Source organism: Ornithodoros turicata, unplaced genomic scaffold, assembly GCF_037126465.1.
Source record: "Ornithodoros turicata isolate Travis unplaced genomic scaffold, ASM3712646v1 ctg00000946.1, whole genome shotgun sequence".
Lineage (NCBI taxonomy): Eukaryota > Metazoa > Arthropoda > Arachnida > Ixodida > Argasidae > Ornithodoros > Ornithodoros turicata.
The window spans coordinates 201,329-228,263 of record NW_026999422.1 but is presented as its reverse complement, the minus strand read 5'-3'; the positions used below and the strand labels follow the sequence as shown (position 1 = coordinate 228,263).

The 26,935-nt window shown below is 44.1% G+C and overlaps 1 protein-coding gene across 3 annotated transcripts; it reads right to left on the bottom strand.

Moving 5' to 3' along the window:
- Positions 1–873: 873 nt before the first annotated feature.
- Positions 874–25,123, bottom strand: LOC135375805 (golgin subfamily B member 1-like). 3 transcript variants are annotated; one of them, XM_064608452.1, is made up of 19 exons: positions 24,967–25,123; positions 24,129–24,208; positions 23,438–23,508; positions 21,728–21,988; positions 20,784–20,923; positions 19,871–19,991; positions 18,788–18,875; positions 18,596–18,701; positions 17,369–17,662; positions 13,659–16,400; positions 12,682–12,854; positions 10,150–10,170; positions 9,063–9,201; positions 8,904–8,994; positions 6,908–6,935; positions 6,731–6,798; positions 2,940–3,241; positions 1,859–1,871; positions 874–1,216 (listed from the first exon to the last, which is right to left on the bottom strand). In XM_064608452.1, exons 1-19 carry the CDS (start codon positions 25,003–25,005, stop codon positions 1,161–1,163), a joined length of 4,833 nt encoding a protein of 1,610 aa, XP_064464522.1. In that variant the 5' UTR covers positions 25,006–25,123; the 3' UTR covers positions 874–1,160. The 3 variants fall into 3 exon arrangements, with proteins under 3 accessions (XP_064464522.1, XP_064464521.1, XP_064464523.1); XM_064608451.1 differs by lacking the exon at positions 1,859–1,871; XM_064608453.1 differs by lacking the exons at positions 1,859–1,871; positions 10,150–10,170.
- Between the last annotated feature and the right edge of the window lie 1,812 nt (positions 25,124–26,935).

Below are 26,935 nucleotides of genomic sequence, written 5' to 3'. Positions count from 1 at the left end.
CTGCTTTGCTATAACCGAGGTCTCTCATGTCGTGTCTCCAGAAACAATTCACACACTTACACTGTCGTGGAGTAATCCACAACACGTTTACGCTACGTTACTTCTGACAGATACAGGGTGGCCTTGAAAATAGAAATTCCTGTAATTGTCATCTCAGTATGTAAAGAACATACCACAGGAAGAATATAGCAGTGGATACTGGTACTCTCCTCTTCGGGCCCAGTTACCTTACCAATTACCCTAGCGGACACACTCACGTGCAGTACATTTTAGTGTTTGGTTCCTTTGGTTGCTTCTATCACTTTTAACTTTCCATATCCCCATTCCCCCCCAAAAAACAGAACAGATTGTTATAGATGGCTGTGGCCGTGCTAGTAGGTAGGTGCATCCCTCCACGAAATTCCCACAGTCCTGTCACATTAAAATCCCACATGATTCCCTGATGAGATAGATCAATGCAAAGACCCTAAAGAGAAGAAAAGAATGGTAAAAATCCTTGCAGAGTGTGACTAACGTGTTTACCCTACCTACCTGTCTTCACCATAGACCTTGAGGACAGAGCAGAGACGTTCCAGAGAAGGTCTGCTAACTAGCGGCATATTCCAAGAGGCTGTGACATTTTGCCCCAAGTTGTGCCAGATAAATGTTAGAGACAGTTGTGTGCATCAATTCAAACATGCGTTCCAAGTTTTACAGCAGACTGGGTAAGAGACTGGCACAGAAATAGGCGTTGCATTTGATGTCTCAAATGGTACCAAGAACAAAATATGTGTATGTGTCTATTGGCTTCAGTAAACGATTAGTTGTGTCAATCAGCTGCAAAAACTAACTTGTGTAATCCAGATGAAAAGAATGCACGAGCACTTCACAATACACCGAAAAAATATATATTTAATGCAGAAGTTGCTGTTGGAAGAGAGGCTACACTAGCAGAGTATAAAAATAAATCATTAAAAACACAATTCTCTCCTGCATCAACTTCTGTACAGTGATATAAAACCTGCTAAAATCCTAAGACTTCGTTAAAACTAAAAATTGTACATATTTTATACAACACATTTACATTAAAATATATTCTAGCACCGTCCACATGTTTCCGCATGTGTGCACATATTAGGGTACCGTAACATCAGTCCTTGTGAAACCGCTTCTTCAGAAATTTACTGAGTGAGCTCGGAGTCCCTTTCACTTTCTTGGGTGTTTCCGTGGCAGGGGGCTGAAAAATAAAGGTAGCTACGATGAAGCTATCCCTCATTTTGGTCTATTGAGCACATTCCAATGAAGCTATCCTTCACTTTGGTCTATTGAGCACATTCCGATGAAGCTATCCCTCGTTTTGGTCTATTGAGCACATTCCAATGAAGCTATCCCTCACTTTGGTTTATTGAGCACATTCTGATGAAGCTATCCCTCGTTTTGGTCTATTGAGCACATTCTGATGAAGCTATCCCTTGTTTTGGTCTATTGAGCACATTCCGATGAAGCTATTCCCCGTTTTGGTCCATTGAGCACATTCCGGTGAAGCTATCCCTCGTTTTGGTCTATCGAGCACATTCCGATGAAGCTACCCCTCATTTTGGTCTATTGAGCACATTCCGATGAAGCTATCCCTCGTTTTGTTCTATTGAGCACATTCAGAGCCTCACGTTACAAGGTTATAGAGCTTGTGAAACAATACTCTCTCCCCAATAGTTATCAAACTGTATCTAATATGCAGCAAATTGCTGTTTAACCTTTTTCTTCCATCTATAACAGGAATTCGCAGCACATGGCCATTTGGTGTAACATAGTTTGGAATGTCAGCTCTTTACTAACTACATATTCGAAACTAAATCTGCTTTTTTGTGCATTTGCTTACATTTAGATGTAGGCTGGAACATGAAAGCACAATAAGTATTATTACAAAACATTCTAAATGTTTAGCACGGTGTATCTGGATATGCAACTGGTACTGTTCTATTTTTACTTCTATTCCACAATCCATACAGGCGTACCATTCTTAACAGTACAATATCTCAAGAGGCTAACAGACTTAACTCACACTTCAGTTGACTACACACATGGTGAAAGCACACACAAGTCAGTTCGAGAAACAAGATATTAGTGATAAACTGATGTTCTGAGGCTGGAACAACATGGAAGGGACAGATACAAACAAAGCCTCAAATTACCTAAGAAATCAACGATGAAAGATGAAAGTCACTGAAAAGGTTAGCTAGCTGTAGGGATCAAACCCACATCTTCTGGATTACCGGACCGGTAATCCAGAAGATGTGGGTTCGATCCCTACAGCTAGCTAACCTTTTCAGTGACTTTCATCTTTCATCAAGATATTAGTTGCACAGATGCACAAATCTGCTAAGCATGACATTCATAGCAGCCATTCTGTGCCATATGTAGAACAGTTGCCACTGCATAAAACATTTACTTCTGATCTGGAAGACACTGAATCATTCGTATTCAAGTTAGAACCAGTGCCAACTACGATTTGCTACTTCTGAACACGTTCTCGAAACTGCTCATAAGATGTTGATTCGAGTTGCTGGAAAAAGTTGCCCCCGTGTGAACGCACGCTTACATGTGTTAAGTTATTTTTAAGACTTGATCACCCCCGCACAAAGTACTTGCTTCACCTACGTGAACAAAAAAAAAGAAAGAAAATTCCTCTACTCTCCGCACCAGGCTGATGCTGTCAAACTGGAATGACCTTCCTGCCCACGTAGCATCAGAACAAAATATATAGTCATTTATATCCAAGTGCTACGATCATTTTCACAACGAATGAATTTCTTTGTGTTAAATAAACGAATTTTGTGTATTTTTGTGTACATCGTTTCGGTATTTGTCTTTTTTGGACACAAAACCTTGCCCCTTTGTGTAAATGCCTTCACGAGGGTCTTTAAAGCTAAAGGCTTCACACCCCTTAAAGCAAAACCCACCTTGGTGACCGTGCTGGACCCAGCAGAGTTCCCAGAGCCCGAGGACACTGTGGATCTCTTTCTTTTCGAACCAGGGTCAGTGAAGTCCGAGAAGTTGAAGTTGTTCTCCTTCAGCGGTGTGGCCGGGATGGTGCTGCTCTGGGTCTCTGCTGGGTAATACGACTTCAGATGTGGTGGCACCATCGTGTTTCTTCGGTGTAATTCACTGTAACGGCTGAAGGGATCGGACTCGATGGGCTGCAGGTCCGACAGGGTGGTGTGAGTGAAAACGTCCTGCTCCTCGTCACAGGAAAACCGGCTTTCTGCAAAACGATGATGATGATGATGATGATGATGATCATGGCACAAAAGCAACTAGGGTCCCACTTTCACGATGACAAGCGAAGAATCTGAAGGTTGAACGAGTTAGGATGATTACATTTTCAAGGACATGCCAAGGTGATAAAAAAAATATTGCAGATCCTTCGGATTACAAACGCTCCTAAAAATTACGCGTGCTCGCAAATGGCACGACGGGATAATCGCCCAGCAACCTGGCTGTGGAGATGGCAAACAGTATATATTCGTAGAACTCGTAGAAGAAACGTTGACCATGACGTTGATGTGACATGCGATGAGTAGATGTATTACAAAGAGCTTCCACCACATAGTTAGGGCCTGACTTTTTCGGGTTTTATTTTTGGCCAAATTCGGAGGGTAAATATCGGGTGATATTTTTCATTTGAAAATTAGGGTGTATTCGGGTTAAATCCCGTTACGGCATATTCTGTCGTCTGGAATTCGGGTGTATTTGGGCAATTTTTTTTTAAGATAAAAATTTGTCTTAACATGGAACTAATGTTTAGCAATGTTATCAAACTTTATTTTAATGCACGCTTATGAGTGTGCCACGCGATCCGGATGTTTTCGGGTAGATTCGGGTTAAACCCGAATTTTGTAGATTTCGTTCGGGGGGGTAAATATCGGGCAGATACGGGTTTAACCCTAAAAAGTCCGGCCCTACTTATAGGTTGCTGTGTTATTTTTTTAGCAGATAAGGTCGATAACGTGTCCGCAATCGATGGTGCCTATTGTTCATTTAGAAGAAATTAATGACCGAAAATTGTTCGATGTAGTCATTGTTAACAGATTTTTCAGAAAATAAATTGTAATTACGTCGGCTTTTGTTGTGCATAGTGGTGTGTCCGATCCACAGTTGACCAGGTACAAAGACTAGGTTCTGTGTGCACATTTTCCGGCGTAGTAACATACAACTTAACGTGACGTAATTAAAGCCCTACGTAACTACGCAAAATGCGGCGATACGATGAACTGTACGTTCCACAGCGGAATTTCGACATCTACACGTGCAAACAAACAGCCTGACATGCTTGGCAGCGGCAACGCATGCACGAAAAAGCAACAAGGAAGGGGGATTTCATGCCAGTTGTCAGTGAAGAGGTGCAGGAGAGTTACCTCAGCTAGTTTGTGAAGGCCAAGATACCCCAGAACCAGCACCGCCCAGAATAATCTGGCTATCGTTTTCATGCTATCTGTAGAGGAATGGGCTGCAGGTTAAGTTTGCATGCATTGTGCAATGTGTAAGGAGCTTAGTGGGCTCTGCGGTTAGGGAAACATTTGAGAGAACAGAATGATGTGATCATGAAGACTAATGACAGTGACATAATATATAATAGTTGGGCCTTAACTGCAACAACACCAGTCTAAGCGGTGGCTCTGAAATGGAGATATCTTACTGTCAACTGTAACATTCCACACCACCACTCTAGCATAATTTCTTCGAGACGTACATGAGCTGTTGAGAGTGCTGATAAAAAAAAAGTTTTCGACGTAGCGTATTTGCTTGTGTAACTGACATGCTCCAGTTCATGGCGTAAAGATTGTGATTCAAGAAACAGCGAGAAAAAGCCCGTGGGTCCTAGGCCACCGAGTCATTTAACGGAAATGTTGCATGTACGTTGACCGTTGAGTTACAATGCATTGCAATATGTTTGGTACATATGGTACCCTTATGACGTAGCTAACATGCCCCACCCCACCCCACCCCATGGCATATTGGTGTAAAAGGGTGTCAAAGTACTAGAGTAAATAAGGTAGAGTGCAACCCCATTAACTAGAATCAGGGAAGGGTAACGGTAATGATGACGGAAACAGAAACGGTATACATATTACTGAAACTTGAGATGGTAACGGAAACGGATACCACGGACCTCCATTATCGGAAACAGAAACGGAAACAAATTTATTGTCCGGTATTGAATTCGGGTAATGGCTATTCCTGTTGTGCAATGACATTTGAGTGACTTTTCTTTTTTTTTTTTTCGTTTGATGGCTCCATTCCTTGGAATGGTCTAAATACTACGCGAGAGCACACAATACTGGATCTCGAGGATGCCCCCCCTCCGTTGCTTACCTCGTCCCAACTCGTGGGTACAACTGAGCATTAAAATTTATTATTTAGGGGTGTGCGAATCCGAATATTTTAAGTCGAATCGAATGGGGGGAAAAAATTCCGAATACCGAATCGAATATCGAATATTCGTGCAAAATATACAATATGCGACTTTTGCACTAAAAGTTTCCATTTCGTATCACGTGGCTTTAGTGCAATTTTTCTGGCATTAACTGTCACAAGAGAGACATACAATTCTTCTGTTTAAAGCCCCTACTCTTTAATTTTACATGAGAGTGCTTCCTGCTTTCCAGGTGAGCCTACACTGTCTGGAGTACTGGAGTGGTTACCCTAATTTCAAAATTTTATGTCAGGCAGAAGCATGTTACACGGATGAGGCTGTAATTGCTTCAGACAACCACAGGCCATTTGTGAAACAAACGAATTGACATCCTGCCTCAGCTTTGCCATGAACACCCTTTAGTTTCTTTGCACTCGTCCTAGGAAGTTGCACTACTGAAATTTTAGATGCAAAGGACATGTTTAAGACACCCTTCTTGTTCATGGGCTGTAGTCATTATTCGAGAGTTCTAACTTTTAAAGGCAACCTCACAGACATCAAATCAAAGTCCCTGGTCGGCACCGCTAAACTGCATGTGGGAGGGGCGCCACCCCTTCCACAGACGATGTCTACAAAACTAACTTTGGATAACGTTATCTCAAACAAAACACCGTCCCGCCGGTGCTGCTCCTACAACAAGGGCAATTTCGTGAAGCAGGCTTCACCTCATGCACGGAGGCATGAGGTGAAGCCTACATTCGGGTTGTCTCGTTCATATTCGTGAAATAGTCGAATATTCGAATATTTTGATATTCCATTCACGAATCGAAGAGTTCGAGCGTTTGGTATGCGATCCGAATTCGAGAACTCGAATATTCGCACACCCCTACTATTATTACATATTTCTTTCTTTGGTACCAGTGGTACACACAATGGTATAACACATTTTCAAGTGCGCCTGTGCTCTGTTTTTCAGCACAGTATCTTTGGAGCTAGCGGCCTCAACAAGCTAGCAGCAGAGAGGTCGTCGCGCAACCTGGCGCTTCTGTGCACATACGTAATCCGACGCATCCGGGTGATCTTGTTATAGAGTGTTGCACATGTTCATATGTTCCAGTTACTGGAGGTTTTCCTTTTTTTACTTCTATGGGACCCAGGCACCAGTTCGAATTAACGGGATTGCACTGCATTAATACTGGCACGACGGCGAGAGTTGTGGCTATTAAGAACACCGACACACAAGAGCACTCTTATTCGAAGACTGGCAAAGCCTAAGAAGAGTTGAAGCAAGGGAACAGAAATTGCAAAACGTCACGAGTACCTGGATCAAGCACGTACCTGAGAAAATACTTGAGTTTAGCGCTGCAGCTGTAGTAATGCTTGTATTGTGTGCCCTTTGAGCATCTCTGAGACAGCATGAAGCGTACAAAATCATTGTAGCATGACAAACAATCATGAACCTCTGTCATAGAATGCGATATGTCGCATATTAAAAGAATAGGAGAGGGGACATACCTTTTGGATTCCCTTTGTGCAGCTGGCACTGTGGAACATAGAGTTATGCAAGTTAGAGAGTACAACATAGAGAGTTATACAAGAGTTGAACACACCTCACACTTTACAACACTTTATTTGAACGATGTAGAGAGTGAGGTGCATGACACTAGGTGACATCTTACTCCCTTGTTTGCGGTAAGCCAGGAAAAATATTATCTACGTCACAGTGTGGACTGTAGTCAAACAGTCTGGCAATAAAATCTCGAACACCATTAAGAGACGGTGTTTACAGAAAGACACACGTTCAACAGTATGGTGTCGGTATAAACATACCCACATTCTCAAAGGAGGTACAGGCACGCACGCTTATAGACCTTGTCGCGTTACTCTCCAACCAATTGTCTCCGTGCACTCCTTAGCCTCGTTCCCAGCGACTACAGAGCAGGGGCGAACTGCCAAAATTGCTCTTCCCATTGGGATAAATAACTGTTTGCTGCCACATTTAATGAGTACGCATGACGATAACGTAACATTCCGTTTATAACAAGCCATCCAGTAAACATCTGAGCAACGCATCAACGTTCGAAAGACCGAGGAAAAAGGAGATTGCTTTCTTCCGCGTGCGATATGCGCAGCTGTTCACGTGAGGGGTGCTAGCCGATGCATTATCTGTTCTACTCTGGTTCCCAAGCAGCAGGGATCGGAACCTGAACTGAAAACTGGAAGAAAACGTTATTTTCCGGCGAACCTGAACCGAACCAGAACTGAACCGAAAAAAATTTGTACGGTTACCGGTTCGGGAATCGGTTCAGAGGGGAAATAATTGTACTACTGACCGACCTTTTTTTTTTTACTCACCTGAAACGATTATCTCACACCTTTCTCTTACAACCGTGCACGGTGATCGTAAGCTCGCTTTCACAGCAAAATTAGCAAATTAAATCTTTAGTAAAATTACTGCCCATGAACCGGCTAAACCGGGACCGAAAAAGTAACGGTTCCAATACCTGTAAATGTCCCCACTGTTGACCGTTTTTTTTTGTCTGCGTGTGTGCGGGAGGGTGGTTCTCCCTGAGCCGAACCCGAACTGAACCGATATACCTGAACCCGAACCGGACCAAAAAATACCGGTTCTGATCCCTGCCGAGCAGTAGACAATGAACCGGTACGAAATTAACACGAAGGGACACAGAAATGAACGAAAACTCACGCGGAAAAAATGAAACGATCTCTGCAAACGGCAGTCCACACTAGCACAGTTCCTGTGGCTACAACGAGGTGGCAGCACTGATGGCTGCTCCCATTCCTTGGATCCATTTTTGTGTATAGACTCATAGTCGTAGTGAAGTCATAGCCAGTGATGGCCAGTAGTTAACTACATGTAGTTAAACTACCAGATTGTAGTTAAAAAGTAGTTATCAACTACTTGCAGAAATGTAGTGGCAACTACTAGTTAAACTACAGTAGTTAGGTTACTGAAGGCGCGAACTACTTCCGATTTTGCCACAAGCTTTACGGCACGACTGTGCTTCCGACTGTTACCTTGAGCTACTTGTTTGATGAGAACAGAGGTGCAGAGCAATTGGGCCATGCATGTGTACTAAATCTTCACTTTTAATGCTTGTCCAGTGAAGCCTCATTTGCTGCGAAATAACTGTGCAACTTACTTTATTGCATAGGCACAGAAAGAATCACGCCGCAAGCTTTGTATATGACGATCGTAACAGTGGCTTGAGCCAAAGTTTATCATTGCTTGTGACCATATTTAGGTGGCAAAGAACACTATAAGGGATTGGTGTTGCTGGACAATGTTAAGTAGGTATAGATGTAGTTAAACTACACTGCAGTAGTTAAAGAAGTAGTTTTAACTACTCCCCTGAAAAGTAGTTGAACTACTAGTTAAACTACTCCATCGCAAAGTAGTTAGTAGTTATAGTTAAACTACTGTAGAAGTAGTTAGTGGCCATCACTGGTCATAGCTATACCCGTATGAGTTCACACTGTCAGCACTTACCACGGAACTGTGACACTTCCGAGCAGGATGAACTTGGGGCTTTGGTGCTCTCGTAGAGCGACTCTCGCAGGCGTGCTTTCAACTGGTAGGTCTACGGAATGAACAAGAAGACACGCACTGTAGATACGGCATGGTTGATAGCATTTTAGCTGCACGTACATCACACACGGCCCTGTCCCTTTCTTCTTCAAGTTGGGATATCTTGCTGCACTGGCCCGCGATTTGTTCCTTAAGCCGTTTCACGTCGGCATTTGCTTCTGTGATGCTTTTCTTCATTTCTGTAGTCAGCTTGCTGAACCTTAGGAAATAAATAAAAGTTCAATGGAAAGTAATTGCAAAAAATTGAGATGCTCAATGTTGACCTGGGTGCTGCGAGGTCCTTCCCAAAAGCAACGGTTAGCCGAAGTGCCGCAAGGCTAAGGTACGGTTAGGGAGTGATTTTTTTTCGATTCTGCCCGGCTATTCCCCCCCCCCCGAACTGACCTCCGACCTATTCGGGTTAAACCCGATTTCTCCCCGAATTCCAATATCACTATGGAGCCCTCAAGTGACGCTTGAGGTTGCCATGTGTAACACATGCAAGAATGGGTCACTTACGTTCCGAGCAATACACCCATGTATGTCAGCACTCCCAAGCAGCACAACATCGTGGCCCAATGTTGGACCGATGTTGGTCCAATAACGGGCCAAGACGCTGTCTATGCCTACGGGGGTTAGCACTGGTAGGTCAACCCCCACCACCCCCACTCGCAAAAACACAAAAAAAAGGAAAGAAAAATGAGAAGAGATTAGGAAAGGACTGAATAGACAAGATGAGAAACAAAAACACCCGATAACACCCCAAGGCACATTTATCGCGCGATTTCCCCCCGAATTACAGGTTTAAAAGTAGTGCCCGATTTCTACCCCGCGAATCTGGGAAAGGCATTTAACCAGAGAGAGTCACTCCTAGGTATAGTCAGTCTCAGTTAACACGCACAAAGATTTAAGCAAAGACAGAGCACTATGCAAATCAAATCAACTGAATGTTGGCAGTAGTCATGCACCACAGGCTATTGTGCCTAATCAATTAGATGAGACTAGATAGCTTTCTTTTAAAATACTGCTTTAATGGCCCAGGTGTGAATTGGAGAGAGTAGAAGCCTTGATAAACACCGGACCGTGGTGCTCCTCAATTTTAAAAATCTTGGTGCATGTCAGTTTGTACGCCATATAACACCACAAATAAGACCACAGTAAAACTTACGCTTTCCACCGTGATGCATGGCTGAAAAGTCAGAGATCTTATGAATTCTAGCCTACCTTATGTGTAACTAACTTGGTAAATGCTTCATTCCATTTTGTTTTATTGTTTGTTATGCAAAAGAAAATCTGTTGTCAAGGTGAATAGAAGCAGAGCTGTAAGGGCTGCCAGAATTTTATCACAGAATTTTTTCACACTGTCTTCAGAAGGATTAAAAGTGCTCACGCACTGTTAAAATCTAACCGTGTGTCTAAGCCACATTTCGAACATATAAAAGTCATTCTCTGAGTACGAAAACATGAATGAAATGAAAAAAATTTGTAATATCTCAATTGTTGTGCAGCCCAGAAATACAAGCTTACATGCACACTTCCCATGAGGGCCAAAAAAGAAAAGTCGGATATGCGTAAAGCAGCCCTCCTGTAATTCAGTTTCTGTCTAAGGAACTCACGTACCGAATACACTCACATTTTTGTGTGTGTTTGTTTTACCCAAAAACACAGTGGCTATAGAAGGACAGGACACACATCACTTATGCTAGGAAACAAGAACACTTAGCTAATAATACACGTCATGTGCACCCTGTCTGTCATGTGAAGAGTACACAGTACTATATGTAGAGCTTCAGGTTTTAGGGTTTAACTCTATTATTCTACCCCGAATTTGCGACCCGAATTCAAGGTTGCCTATTTAGAGTGAACTAGGATTTTTTCCCTGCAAATTGCCCTCACTGAGGCATCTGTAGGAATGCACACTAACTTGTTTTGCAGCAAATGGAGTTACATCACCACATGTACCCCACTAGTTCAGTTAGTTTGAGAAACTGAGCCCAATTTCTGTCCAAATTTAGTATGCTCGAAGTTTTTCCACCTGAATTTGCATACATTTAGCGTCCGTGTTCATTTACACGAATTTTTTTTTCTACGAATTTAGAAAAAAAAAGTTTCCTGAAAACTTCAGGCTCTAAATATATGCCTATAAGAGCACATCGTTTGCTGATTTGAAGACACAAACAATTTGTGTACGATGATTAAACCCTAGCAAATGTGCATGCACACACATTGTGCTGCACAAAGCAGTGAAAAGTTAGTTCCAAGGGTGGCACACAAAAAGGAAAGTGAACGTCATGGTGCAAAAGGACCAAAACGGGCATTTTCTTGTCTGCATTGCAATCGCTGAGCCAAGTGAGGGAGAGGACCACACGATGCATCAACCCCTCCTCTGGTCCCATCAGGGTCAAATTGACGGAAGTCTACTGCATTAGGAATAGACCCTTTGTGTTCTGGGGGTTACATCCGTTGAAAATTGAGTGGGGGACACAAATTGGGTTTTATCTCAGCATCTGTAAAAACTGGATAAAACAGGGTGATATCCTGAAGGAAATAAAAGGAGTGCATCTCGTATGTAGGACGTTGGCCATGATTAAAGTGCTTATGTTTAGCATTCCGCGGTGCCAACTTTTAAAGCCCTCGGTTTTCTGCTGCGGCACACCCCAAATTCTGCCACACCGCCTCGCGAATTCCAGAATTTTCTCCGGCGAGCAGTTGATGGCTGCTTGAAGCAGGCAACAATTTATTCTCTTCGATAATGTGGGAACAAAAAAATGTTTTGTAAAGTTACAGATTCAAAGCACTGCTGTTGCTCAGCATTACGTACGTGACATCTCGTGTTCTCCTCTGACGTGGTCTGTCGCGTGCAAATCACTTTATACCTGCTGAAGGACCTTTCAGTATCCAGAGTTTATAGGAAATTCATAGGACGGAGTTTACAACACATGCGCCTGGGGAAAGTTACATTTTTAGCATCCGCTTTTTCCGTTCCTGGGCTATACACATTATTTAAGAGTTTTAACTTTTTGAGGGCAACCTCCCAGATACCAAACTTAAATACCCCACTGCACAAACTGCACACGGGAGGGGCGCCGCCCCTTCCTCAGGCAAAGTATGCACAGTAAACTTGGGCTAACGTTATCTTTAGCAGAACTACAATCTGCCCGTGTTTGTCCTGCAGCACGGACAATTTCGTAAAGGAGGCTTCAATTTTGTAGAGCAGGCTTCAGCTCATGCAGGGAAGCATCAGGTGAAGCCAACTTTCGGGAGGTGTCGTTCGTATTCAGTGAATAGTCGAATATCCGGAAACCCGAATATTGGGTACTCACGAATCGAATACCAAATATCAGATAATCAAATAACTCAATTACAAATAACACATTAACAAACCGAATAACTCAATAACCCTCAAAGGATTTGTTCCGCACTGATACCATACTCGGATTCAAGAACTCTGCGCACACCCCTGAAAATAAGGGATTTTGTGAAACCCTGTGCCAAATGCATGACTCCACGATTATTCTCAGACGTGGAAAACCGAGGGCCTTACTCATATTGGTGGCTGCACTTGCACATTGGCAAGTTCGTGTTCGGGGGGTCTACACCGTAACTAACAGACTCTATCACAGATAACCCTAATCCACAAGGATCTAACCGCGACGTGCCGCGGCCGTTCCGAAGTTACACAACAGAGTGGGAGTCTTACTGTGCCTCTCGCTTCTCCAGGAACGCCTTCACCTGCTCGTACTTGCGCTTCCAGAGATCGCGCTGACCTATCCAGTCCTTTTTCGCATTCTCGTACGTGTCTTGCTTGGCCTCCACTTCGGTTCTGAATTCCAAGAGACTGTTGGTCATCTCCTGATGCAGTTCCTTCTCCCTCTGTAAGAGAAGGCAGCACCCTTAACCGTCGCACCTCTGCAGGAATACACAAGAGGGCACTGCACGGGCCGAATTTTTAGGCTCAGGCATGACCTGAGCCCAGCCTTCCCTTGATTTATAGAGCCTGAAGTGTTCGGGAAATATTTTTTTTCTAAATTCGGGAAAGGGGGGGGGGGTAAAAATCGGGTAAATAGACGTGTGCACTAAATTCATGCGAATTCGGGTGAAGAAACTGCCGGCATGCTAAATTCGGGGAGAAATCGGGTTGAGTTACTCAAGCTAACTGTAGTGGTTTGGTACAAACGGTGATGTAACTGCATTTTTCTGCCAAACAAGTAAGTTGGTGCATCCCTACGGACATCCCAGCGAGGAGAATTTGCCGGGTAAAAAATCGGGTTTCACCCTAAAGGCTGAACCTTCAATTCGGGGGGGCAAATTCGGGGAAAGAATCGGCTAAATCCCTAAAACTTCAGGCTCTATGGATTTTACCAGCCCTGGGCCCAGCCCAGGCCCGAAGGATCCCAAGTTTCTCGGCCCATGAAATTTATGGGATACCCGGCCCAGTGTATCAGGCTGTAAAATTTGTGCGTGGTTATCTAACAGAGGGGTAACACAGACTCAAGACCAAGGCCCAGCAATGTACGGGCCCTGTCTGGGCCGGGCCCATAATGGTCAAATCCGAGCCCCCCCCCCCCCCCAGGTCCGCAAAAAGTCTGTCCCGGGTTTTGGGGCAAGCTCGAGCCCTTGCAAGTGCTCTAAGACAAACACACACATAGAAACAAACTGCAAACACCATTTTCTCACCTTCAACTGCGCTGTCAACTTTTCATTAGCTACTTTCAAGTCTTCGCACTTTGTGATGGCCATTTTGAGCTTCTTCGGGTCAGCTTCATCTTCTTGTTCTCCGTCCTTTGTTACTGACAACAACGTCAATAGATTTGAGAGCTGAGGCCTAAGTTCTTCCATGTGACGCTCCGCTCTCGTTGCCGAAGATAGCCTGTCGCGCGTCGCATGTCGTTCTTCTTCGAGCTCCTTTGTCTTCAGCTCGGACTTCTCAAGTTGAGCGTCCAGCTCTTCGTACTTTGCCGCGAGCTGTTCAAACTGGGCCCTCTGTTCGTCTGCGTCCCTCGTCAGGTCCTCGATTTTCCTGTTCAGTTCTTCCTTCTGCTTCTCTTTCTCCTCCACGCACTTGAAGTATTCCTCTTCCGCGTGGTCGTGCATTTCCTGAGCCTGCTTCAACTTGCGCTCCACGTCGTCAAACTGGTCGCACAATATTTGGTGCTGGCTCTCCAACTTGTCCAGCGACGTCCGAAGGACGTCCTTCTCGGACGTAACTTCCGCCAAATCGGACGAGGCCTTGTCGCGACCGTCTTCAGTTTCGGTCAACTTCCGCTGAAGCTCGCGGAAGCGCGTCCGCAAATTTTCGAGCTCGGCGCGGGTTTCGGACGCGGCTCGCTCGGACGCCTCGGCAGCTGATTTCAGCGAACTGGCCATCTGCTCAACGGTTGAGCCGCTCTCGATAAGCCTCGCGCTCTGTTCTCGAATGGTTTGCGACGACGCTGCCAACTCGGATCCGAGGAGGTTCTTCTGGGCTTCGGCGTCTGCAAGGGCGGCCTGCAGCAGACGCCTTTCGTTTGTGAGCTGGACAATTGTCTGTTGAAGATGGTGTACGTTTTGCTTCAGTTCGTTGTGCTCATTTTCTGCGCCGTTGAGCATCTTCTTTGCTTCTTCGAAACTGTGTTGAGCCACCGCGAGTTCCTGCTTGAGATTGGAAGAGGACTTGGCCAGAAGTTTGTATTTCTCTTCAGCCTGGCAAAGTTGTGCTCGAAGCGTGCTGTTTTTTCCTTCCAATTCCTTTAAGCTTGTCTCATGGACAGCGGCGTCCTCAACCATCTGCTTGGCGCGCTCTTCCGCGCACTCTCTTTCAAGAACGGCTGCCTTGAGCTTCGAAGAAAGCTTGCTGCATTCTTCCTTTGTGGCTTCTAAATGTTGCCCTTGTTCACTCAGCCTTCTAGACAGTTCTTCGAGCTCTTGTCTAGCACCCTGTACGGTTTGTTCTGCAAGCTCCTTGGCACTTCGAAGCGCCGAACATTCTTGTGACAAGTTTTCGAGAGCCATCTTGCTGCACTCCTCTTTTGCTTCTTTCTCATCAATTCTTCTTGTCAACTCATCAACAGCTGCTTCGAGACGCGAAATAGTTTCATCGGAGTTCCTTTTCTCCAACAGATTTTCATCGAGGTTCCTTTGCAGTGAGTCCCTATCAAAAGTCATGCGTTCGAGTGACTCCAGAAGAGACTGCACGTGCTGCATCAGTTCCCGATGCCTGATCAAAATGCTTTCGAGCTGTTTCGTTGTCTCGTCAAAGCTCTGTTGCAGTGCATCATTCTGTACACGAAGATCGGCATTCGATCTCACCACTTCTTCATTTTCCTGCTTCAACGAGCACACGTCATTTCGGATTGAGTTGTACATTGACTTTAACTCTCCGTAAGCAACTGTTTTTTCCTGTATGCTTGCTTCCAAGGAAGACACTGTGCATGATAGCGTTTCCGCTTTCTCCAGGGCTGCTTCCAACTGCTCCTGAAGACTGCGGTTTGCACCGTCAAGTTCCGAGACAGCCTCCCTTAGGCTGCCAATCAGGCAACGACCATCGTTGACCTGCTTCCGCAATTCCTCGTTCTCTTTGGAGAGGGCATTGTTTGCGTCAGTTATCTCAGAAACCTTGTTCTCGAGAAGACTGGCTGCCCTGTGGCCATCCTCTAGCTTTTGTTCCAGCAACAATTTCTCTGCTGCGGCAGTTTCTAGGCCAGCCTTCAAACTGCTGTTCTCTTCCTCTGTTTGTCTGAGGTTTTGTTGTAACGATAGAATGGTGCCATTCAGCTGCTCAATGCTGAACTCCATCTGAGATAACACCTGTGCCTTTCCAGAGATCTGCTGAGCCTGAGCATGCAGCTCGTTATTTAACTTGGCGTTATCGGCTCGTGTACTGTCCAGTGAATCTTTTAAAGACTGCGATGCGTTTTCTAAGCGGGACATCCTCTCACGTAGCTCAGCAATTGTGGCTTCGAGGCGAAGGACGTGTGCCGATTTTTCCTCCAAATCGTCGGCTAGCTGTCTACGCTCTTCCTTGAGTGCACCATTTTCACGGCATAGCAGTTCCATATTGTTGTTCACTTTTACTATGGTTTCAGCTTGCTCTGTTACCACTTTCTCCAGAGTGTCCTTGGAATTGCACACGTCTTGGAGAGAAGACCTCGTATTTAAAATTTCTTTTTCAAGCTCTTGAATCTCGTTAACTTTTGCTTGCAGGGTGAATTCCAAATTTTCTTCGTTTGTCTTCGATGTTGCCAAATCTTGTTTGAGGCTCGTAACGTGCAGTTCAGTTTCCGACAGATCCCGCGCGAGGCTTGCAGCAGTGGACTGTGACTTGGCCAGCTCTTCAGAGAGCTTCGTAGCTTCACTCTGCCATGCGTCTTCTTTTGCCTGCAGTTCTTGGAGTTCTTGCTCAAGTTGAGCGTTGTTGTTCTTAGCGGCTTCGAGTTGTCCCTGAAAGGCATAGATAAGGGATGGATACAGGTTCAGGGTTCACACAGAAAATTTATCCCAAAATTCGAGGATAATTCAGGGATTTCAAGCATACCAAAGTCAAAAATTCAAGCAAGGTTGAAATATCATCTGAACCTCCCTTAGAGTTTTGAATGATGCAATGCCTGACGGTACCACCAGTATCAAATGTCGAGCTCTTTGAAAACCTATTATGAGCATCTGCAAGGTTCAGGCTGCCCTGATCATCTCGTATTGGGTGTTTACATGGGTGTTTTGGGCTATATGAGAGGGATGGCAAAGACTTGCAAGGATAATAAGGGAAGGAGAAGGTGTACAGCCCTGCCTTAACTATACTCTCTCTCCCAGTTTGAAGAAGGTGGGAACTAGGTTTGGTGTTAGAATGGTCTTTCCCACCTCAAACACCCGCTCAGGGTTAGCGATGGCTTTATTCGAGTACAAGACCTTTTTAAGCCCATGAAAGCCCTCCCCACTTTTGATTTTCACAGGCCTAGAATGGTCTTGTACGTGAATAAAAACAATTGCTGCGTCTGAGAACTTATGTGTGTGTGTGTGTGTGTGTACAGCCAGTCTTTTTCCCAGTGTCTCAGGGTCTCCCTCCGCGCTGATAAAAGTACTCTGAAGTCGGGGCAAAATCTCTCCCGAGATAAACAGCGTTGACCCTATAATGTTCAGATAAGCAGCTTTTTTACTACAACTTCGATCACGTTAGGTGAAACACCCTGTATATGTGCAAAATCCATTAAAATTCCATACTTCATACGACACGTTCTACACTCCCTATCCTTAAAAAAAGAAAAGGGAAAAGGAAAGAAAAAAGAAGGAGAAGGAAGGAAAAGAAGGGAAAAGAAGGAAAAAAGGAAGAAAGAAGAAGGAAAAAAGGAAGAAAAGAAGAAAAAAGGAAGTAAAAAGAAGGAACAAGGAAGCAAAAAGGAACCACATGCTCTTGCCTTTGCTTCCTCAAGTTCCACGTAGCAGAGTTCAGTGAAATAGCTGACACCAGCTTTAACCGGGGTCCCCGGGAAGATTGGCGACGGCAGTGAAGTGGGAGAGTTCTTGCTGTTCCAGAACTCCCTGTACGCTTCCACTTCCTTGTTCTTCTCTTCCAGCTTGGCCTCGAGGCTGCTTTGCATCTGGGACAGCTCAGCAATCTGTGCTTCAAGGTTCACCTTCTCAGCACAGACTTCGCTGAGAGATGCCTTCAGCTGTGCGATCTCGTGCCTCAACTGCTCGTGCTCTTCAGCCTGATTGGAGAAAGCCTCTCTCACTTACGATGGCGGAGTGCAGTTAGTCGAGGCTGATTTAGACGCGGGTGCCGGCAGTGGCGTAGCCAGCAAAGTATTTCGGGAGGTGTTCTGCAGGAACTTTAGATGGGGGAGAGGATTTACACCCTTTCCCCTCTCCCAAATGCACTGCCGAAGGTACGATCTCGAGAGGGTTAAGAGGGGCTACGGGGGAGAAAAATATTTAGGGAGACATTTTACGGGAGCTTTGGATGGGGGAAAGGATTTACCCCCTTTTCCCTCTCCCAAATGCACTACTAAAGGTACTATTTTGAGGGGGTTACAGGGGGTTAGGGGGAAGAAAAATATTTCGGGAGGTGTTCTACGGGAACTTTAGATGGGAGAGGGGATTTACCCCCCCTTTTCCCTCTCCCAAGTGCGCTACCAAAGGTACAATTTTGAGGAGGTTAAACCTCCCCCTGGCTATGCCACCGAGTACCAGTCACTGCTGTAGTCACAAATACGTGAAAGGAGTAATGAACTTATATTCAGCATTGCTCAAAACTCTGAATCATTCAGCAGAGTCTACAAGAAGCCACTGCGCAAAATATATATATAGAACAGCGTCTCTTCACTGCACAATTTAATTTACAATTATAATAAAAAGTATTTAAAAAATCTAGCACGTGCTGCACAACTACGTATTGGAGACCTGTTGGCTGCTGTGAGGTGAAGAGGTTACCTTCATGACCTCTTACCTCACAGTGGCATATTCAAAATGTCAACCTCACTCCTTCACTTACAGGCACTTTCTCTCTCTCTCACGCACACTACAAAGCTAACTCAACTATGACCATCGCACTTGCAAAAGACTAGGATATTTATTTGTTTTATTATAATTAATTTAAATTTATGAAAGGAGCTTTTACTGCTTCTTTGAAGACACCGTCTTACCACAGCCTTCAGGGAAATGTTCTCCCGAATCATCGCGTCGTAGTCCTTCTCCATGGCTTGATACCTCAGGATCTCTGTGTTTAGAAAGCTGACACGAGATCGTAGCCTGTATGTAGAGAAGAATAGAAATGTTTAGAAAGAGTCAGACAGAGTGAATACAATAAAAATGAAGAGATGGAAGAATCGAATCACCTCTCAGTTTCATCATCAGATTCATTGCTTACTGATACTGTGCTTCTGAGACGTTGAACTTCAGACTTCAAGGAAGCAATCTCCCTATCTGAAGACATTGTAATTTACATGTATAATCCCTGGTAAAACACAGTGAAGCACTGTAACTCACGTGCTGTAATAAACTTTATTTACAGGGCTTTTTTTTTTAATTTGTAGGATTTCTTATAACAAAGCTGTGAGAGCAACACCGATGCCATTTTGGCAGATGGGTTAATCGGTCAGGCGGACGTCCTGTCAGAAAGTGTTTGTAACTACAAGGTGAGTAATTATTTAAAATTCCATCATTTCACATATTAATTAGACGTAGATGTAGATTAGCAAAATTTGGCAATTTATATCTCAAAGTATGTTCGCTTTTTAGGGTGTTCAACAAGGATGGTGGATTTGAACGGTGACTGGCCCCAATTCTGCTATCTCCCATTCTCCAGAAAACATCTAATTAATGAGTTAATTAATGAATTTTTAATAATTAATCACCTCGTAGTTACAAACGCTTTATGACACCCGGCCGCATAACTAACATGCACAAATGACATCTCTGCTGGTCTCACAGCTTATTATTAAAAAGATCTGGAACAAAAAAAATAAAAATAAATAACTGTATCAGGAACATAGCAGGAGGAAAGGCAAGCAAGCAGGTTTGAAGTTGAAGATGGCAACATATCCTTGAGATAAATGAAAAATGAACGGAGAGACAAAGGCGCACAAAGTGGACAAGACGGATTCGGGACTAAGTCCCTCCTATTCCTCACCCCATTCATCTTTCCTCTGATAAGATAAGATAAGATAAGAACTCAAGGTTATGGTGCTGTGATTAAAGTCATTGTTAAATAAATAACATATGAGCACTGCACGCTTGGTATTAGAGAAACACACGTGCAAGGTAGCTAGGTTGCAGCATGGGGGGACATACCCATAAAACATGACCTGTGTAAAGCAAACAGTATTAAAGTTACGGAAACCGTAAGAGGCACAAAATACACAGAAGTGCAATATGTCGGTCGAGCCAGGATATCACAAAATCAAAATTGCAGCACGTACTTGATTTCCCCGCCGACGCTTTGAGGTCAGTGAGCTCTCTCTCAAGTTCCAGTGTCTTCATCTCTTCTGCAGACAACTGTTGTCTGAGCCTCCTGATCTGGTGCTCCTTGTTCCGCAACAACTTAAAAGGACATCCACATGATGTACATACGAGGAACAAAATTTTAAAAAGACTGTCACTCCGGAAGAATGTGAACGTGTCTTCTAGTAAGTGGTGAATGCTACAAAATGGTCAGTCCTCAATGCACATGTTCCTAAAGAATCTATATACAGGGTGTCCCAGCTAAGTGTGTACAGATTTTTAAAATGTGAGAGGGAGAAAGAGCACACTATCGCCTCTCGCGTCCTGGAAAAAGATTAAAACGAAACAGAACATGCAACTCAAGATAAGGCCAGTTCCGATAGAGTCACCCGATACATTTGTTTTTGTTTTGTTTCCGCAAGTTAAAGCTCATCTTCGACGCATGAGGCGGCACTGTGCTCCTTCCCCTTCTCCCGTTGCGGATGAAGGAAATACGCGTCTTCTAAGAAGCGCAATGAACAAAATAAAGAAAAAAATGGCGTTCCTTCACAAATTTTTTGCAGGCGATCTATCGAACGGATTTTTGTTCTGAAAACGGCTACGATATCTGGTGACCGAAAGGAACAGATGTTCTCATTGGGACAACTTTGTAGCTTTTATAATTCACGAGTTAATTAATGAAAGTTAATTAAGACATTGCCTTTGGACTTTGCCAATGCCCTCCTAGGGAGTGCCCTTCAGCATATGCTATATTGCAATTGATTTTATCTTGGAAAAAGTGTTATATATATTTTTAAAAAATCTGTAAACACTTAGCTGGGACACCCTGTATATATAACAATGAAGAGTTAAGTTGCACAGCGGTCTGTGGAAAAAATTAAATAGGCATACGGTTTGCGGTGGTTGCACGGGTGATGCCATCATCCGCTTGAGGGGTGAGCGAGGCATTGATGGTGAAAACATGAAAGACTGGTCCTTCTTTCGTTTCAGCCTTCTCTTCATCATGACGGGGCTTTCTTCGTCCGATTGTACTGAAATAGAAGCCCGCCGATCATCTTCAAGTAAAAAAAAAAATGCTTCAAGGATCATTACAAAGAAAAACTGTAGCAAAGACCCAAATACGAGCGCAGGATTTCTCAGGATGTCATGATAGTGCTGACATCTTTTGTATGTTCCACGGATTATTTGTTGGTGTCAAGTTTTTCTTGTAGTAAGTACATGCTGTTAGTGTGCTATTCTCTCAGAAATTTATCATCTTCATTATGGATTTGTGCATAGAAACCCAAAACCAGTCTTTTGTTAAGGCCACTGGGATATGTGGTGTTCAGGTGATAGATTAGGCAACACTCTCCCCCATTTCTCAAAATGGGAAATGAGGAAACTGGACTAGAGAATGACAATATGAATATAAAAAAAGAAAACAAAAGAAAAAGGTGACTGCATGCTTATGCACTGCAATAATAGCACACATTGCCAGGTAGTGTTCTTTTGTATTTTAGCTTTTTTTTTCCCAAAGGCTTTCAAACGTACATGAAACGTACCTTGTTTGAGACACCTCAGTTGGGTGTTTCTCAAGGTTATGCCAAGGTGCATTTGCTGCCAAACAAGTTTATGTGAATTCCTACAGACATCTCAGTGTGGGTAATTTGCCTGGTAAAAATCAGGTTCCACCTTAAAGAGGCAACCTTCAATTCGGGGTGCAAATTGAGGGAAGAATCGAGTTCAACCCTAAAACTTCAGGCTCTATTCATGAACAGCTCTAGTTGGGACAGCCCATATATTTGCAGTCAATTACTAACAATCAAATTTTATATATTACGCAGAAGAGTGATTACCTTGCAGGTGGCTCTGCAAATGTTGCAGGACATCATCTTCTGGAGATGTGACGATCTGCAGCAGCTCTTTGATCTCTTCCTGCACCGACTCTTCTAGTGACATCACCGGATCTATACTGTGCTTTGCGCTGGGACTGGCAGCTCGAATAAACAGCGCTGAGAGCACTAGGACAGCAGTAGTGGCAAGGGTCAGCTGATTGCCTTCCTTTTGCATCGCGCGTGAAGGCTCCAGGAAGTGCTGCGGGAGGCATGAGTGGAGTGCTGCAAAGAGAATTATCATGCTGGCAGATGGTGCCATAACAACAGGAAACTGTAACGGCCATGGTAACAGAAACGGAAACGGTAGACCGCCTAAAAAAATAGGGCTCGTAACGGAAAAGCGTACTGTGTCTCTCCACCAGGGGCTCAAACCGAAACAAATGTTTGTTCGGTTACGGTTCGGTGTCGGAACTTGTAAGCGGTTTTCGGTTATGAGATTCGCCGTTTTAATATACTGCGGTTATCGGTAACCAAACAGTTCAACCAGTATTTTTTAGGCTTTCTCTAGGATGTATCTGCAGGCTACGTGGATATCAGAAAATGAGCTACAAAGAGCAAACGGGTAAAAATGAACATGTGCAGGGTTGAAGTAACACTGAACTCTTTCTTCAACGCACTTTTGCCGTTTGCGATGTTCCCCATAAAATAAATTGTTGCAGCCTCTATGATCTCGCACACATTCATTTAGTTCGTGCTGTAACAAGCTACCAGGAAAGAAAAACTGGGCACGTTGAGCAGTTAAGCAAACAGATGTAAAACAAACAACGTGCAACGCTTGGTATCCTAGATTATCACAATAATGCAGTTCATAACTTATGAAGAACGTGTGCAACACATGTCATATGACATGTATTTCGTCTGCACAACTTCTGAATGGAAAGCACACGACGTCTGCTTTAACAGAAGTACATGCTACACCAAAAATCAGAGTTGTAAAGCGATACAAATATCGTATACAAAGTTGTTACGATTACGTTCGCGATTACGTTCCAGTTGTGGTTCCTGAAAAAAATTTGGCTTCCAAGCGGTCTTCAGTTCCGTTCCGGTTGTTAAAGAGATACGAATATCGCATCCAAAGTTGTTCACGTTCACACTTTTTGTCATATCACATATATATTTTTCATTTCGTTAAAGCCCCGCTTTTCTTGCTGCAACAAATCTCCAATTCTGTGGCAGTGAATCAAATTCTGCAATATCCTGCAGAAAGTGCTTGCACAGCTAGGCTGACAGAGATATATGAATATGAAATCTTTATTAACTTGCATGACGTAGACATAACGTGTCTACAAATCCAAAATACAGTTGTATCTAAGTGCCATATGGTACTTGGTGCTGTTTCAACACCAGCATAACATCTCAGCACCGTAACAGCAGAAAAAAAATTGGGCATTCTCAGAGAATTTCTCAGTACCATACTAATCTTTGCAGCCTTGTTTCCCTAAGTGGGAACATTTAGGTATAGCACACCACTAGATGGGATATCACAGATGAAAGATCACTTTCCTCTTGCCCTAGTATAGCATGTTTACACTTGTAAGCCACCTCTGTTTTCTTCTTAGTCTTTGCAAATGCATCACGCCTTTGTGCAGCCATGCTACAGTTAATTAGATGGTACAGTCTGCGGCACATGTGTCTGCAACATAGGACAATGTTTTATAACCATAGACATACCACAGAGGGAGTTCTCGATGACCTGAAGTCTTTCCGAGGGGTCAATGTTCTCAATGTTGATGTTGGGATCACTGGGAAAAAAAGCAGAGAAAGGCCAATATGATTTATCTAATGGCTGTAAATGTTATACGAACATGACATTATACTTCAGATGCTATGTGATTATTGCATGAACGATTTGCATCTCAGATTTACTGTGTATACCTGATGGCAACTGTGAGTCTATATGCAACACAAGTTATTAAAGGAAAACTTGAATCAAAAAGAAATGTAACTCACTCGTAAGATAAGTAAATTACATCATCAGTACCCTCAGCTTATGCAAAAAAAAGACGACATTAAAGAGACAGGGCTCTAGCTATTCTGATATTGGGTGCACCAACACGAACTACTCCCCGTGGAATGTAACATTGTGTTACTGGTTTTCTTGAACGTACTGTGCACTGACTTGCCTCTGCTACTCCTGGTGCAATGGGATTTGGCCCATTTTAACTATTTCCTTATGAAACTTCTAAGAAAGAAAGAAAAAAGAAGAACAGGAAAAAATTCTTGAAAGAGGCTCAAGTCCAGTCAGATATTAGGCATTTGAGTTGTCCCTCAAATGCCCTCAAGGGCTAATGCAGGCGCTCACTTTATACCCCTTACCAAGCAAAAAAAAAAAGAAGAAATCAAGTCAAGCTGTTTTGCTTACACTTTAGACAGCAGTTCAAGGAACAGCATCCCAGACTCGAGTTCCGAGAAGTCGCCGACCTTTGCACCACAGCAGGCCAGCTGAGAAAAGCAAACAGTTGTATAAATACAAGTACAGTGGTCGAGTTCCCCCCCAGTACCAGTACATGGAAGTACTGAGAAGGGGTCAACAGAAAGCCGTGCCCCCTCCCCATGGAGCTTCATGGTCACTTATGAAAACGGTACATTCTTTATTCACAGGTCGTCATAATGCTTCGCAGATGTCATAACAACATGGACCTCTGAAAACCCGCACACTCCGCAACCTCGTTCTCCAGGAAAACAGGTGGGGTATTTTGTGCGTGGCTAACTTGAGGTGAAGAGGTTGCACGCATAATGACATGTCACAATCGCATCACATGAGCATTAGCGCATCGACACTCTATTCTATACATGTCGCCAATTAATAACAGATTTAATAAAAGAATAAGGAAACTTGTGAGGGAAAGCTGAGCTTCGCCTTAGCTGGAAAACGACGAAAGGAATAGAAGATTATTCGTGCTTGCTTTCAACTCGTTAGTTTATTGTCCTTCCATTCAGTTAGCGTCGGTTTAAAGAGCTGTGTCGTGTCCACGTCTAGCTTTATTTCCTATTTTTATTTCGTGGGCCACCCATGGAATGGATTATGCATAAATTACGGGTTAAACAATAACAACAAAAGCAGGTAATACTGGTTGTTGTAAACTAACAGCCATAGAATATGGATAGTCAACGACTGCACCGGTTGCAGCGCCCACCCAAGCATAGAAACAGCCGTTTGAGAAGGACGCGTTTTAAACAAAGATGGACACCTCGCTTACCCATTGCAGAACGACGTCCTTTTTCCGTTTGTCAATCATGACGTGGTCCACCAGAATTTGAAAGGCAACAGCACATCAAAAGAGAAACATTAGAAACGATTTAAGCCTCAGTAATTCAAACGATTCAAACCAACCACCACATATTCAACCAGTTTTGGCTAACATTCGGTGAACAAGCCTGAGCCAAAGCCGTGTAAACGGCTGCCCTGGCGGCAAACGCAGCAAACACTCCGCGAATCAGTGTAAGGGACTACATTGTAGAACTCATGAAATTGTGTGATGCGTCGAAGCAACAAAGCACCTGGGGAGTCTTTTTGCCGGCTATCAGGCAACTCCTCCTCCTCCTCGCGTTTCTCCAGCCTTTCTTTTTTTTTTCTTCACGCGCGCTTTTCAAACGTCAAACGTGTATCTTCTTTGACTTCACTTCGTCAAAGAAGATAGGGGCGGCGCGGCGGCACGATATCTGGGGCGACGACCGGCATTTCTTGCATCGCTCCGTCAAAAAATTGAACTCGACGAACCTATGCGTCCGTCGCTTACGAAGGGGTTTGCGTCAGGTCATAGACGGACGCAACACTGACGGAAACGCAATAGTGCGGACCAAAGGGGCCGTAAACAGGCCACCAAACATTTCTGAAATAATGATACCCCATGAAAGAACGCAGCTCATAATACCCAAATATACATTTCGTTCTGCTCGTGCCAGCTCATTGACCTGGATAACTGCTTTCAAAGATGAGTAACCAGCGAGCCTCTCTCCACAACGCATACGTCACATGGCTACGTAGCGTTTTGCCGTCCAATCGGGCGGCCCAGCTGCGCACATGACGTTTCAAATTACCAGCCAATAAACATACTTCGTTATCAGCTGTGAGTCGGAGGGCTCAGTTTGTTTATGTGAAACGACATTTTACGCTCCGTGGTTTCGCAATTCAACGTCATGACATCTTCAACATCTCCGGCTGGCGCAAACGTCAACAGCTGGGTTGCTATCACATGACGCGATTCGAACCCGGGTTCCTCCCAGTCACGACGTGACATGGCCAGCACGCTATCCACTGTACCACGCGAGCTGTTGACGCGATGCCGCGTGGATCAAACCACAGTCCAGTTGGCGGAACCATTCGAAGATGACGAAGATGTTCCATCGCGCACCTACCTAAGATTCCAGAACTGTAGCCCCGGATATTCATTCGCGCAGGTGGTGTGCTGCGTGCTACTGACCAGAAAACGTAGTGCGCGTATGATACCCAAATTATACGCATTTCTTTCTCAGTTTGAGGCTGTAAATGTTTAGATTTTGAATAGAAGAGGATTCACGTTCATCTAGTCCAATTCCGCATTTGAAATAAAATCATACGTGGAACACTCAATCGTAATTGGTGGGGAAAGCGCTACGTCAAAATGACGTAAAGTTAGAGCGCGGGGCGGAGCGAAAATGCGAAAGAGTGCAGTGAATATTTCATCCGTATGCAAGCGCCTTTTGTTTTTGAGCGTTATTAATTGCAAGGAGTTTTCACTGACTAAATTTCAATAATATAACACAAAGACATGTGCACCTTTTGTACCTGTTTACGGCCCCTTTAACGCCCAGCGGCGTAGCGCGGATTCCCAGCGTCCGGGGCAAAACGAGTATCGTGCCCCCAAACAAGACACATAACAGGAATGCATGTGAGCACCCATCAGTAGGAAGCGCCTCATGGACTGTGCGCTTCGGTTGCTTCAGTTTGAGAATATGCGCTGCTACCTCAACGCACGCAGTCTACTGCAGAAGCACACAGGATGCAATCCACCACTTGCGGAGAAACTGGCGCCAGTTTCTCCGCAAGTGGTGGAATGTCCACCATGCTGATGGGAAAGGCCCGATAAAGAATGTGTAATCTTTCACACGTCGGATCACGCGTTCAACATGCGCTCTTGCACTGGCAGTTTCACTTGTACTTTGAACACTCCTCTTGGATATTTGGGC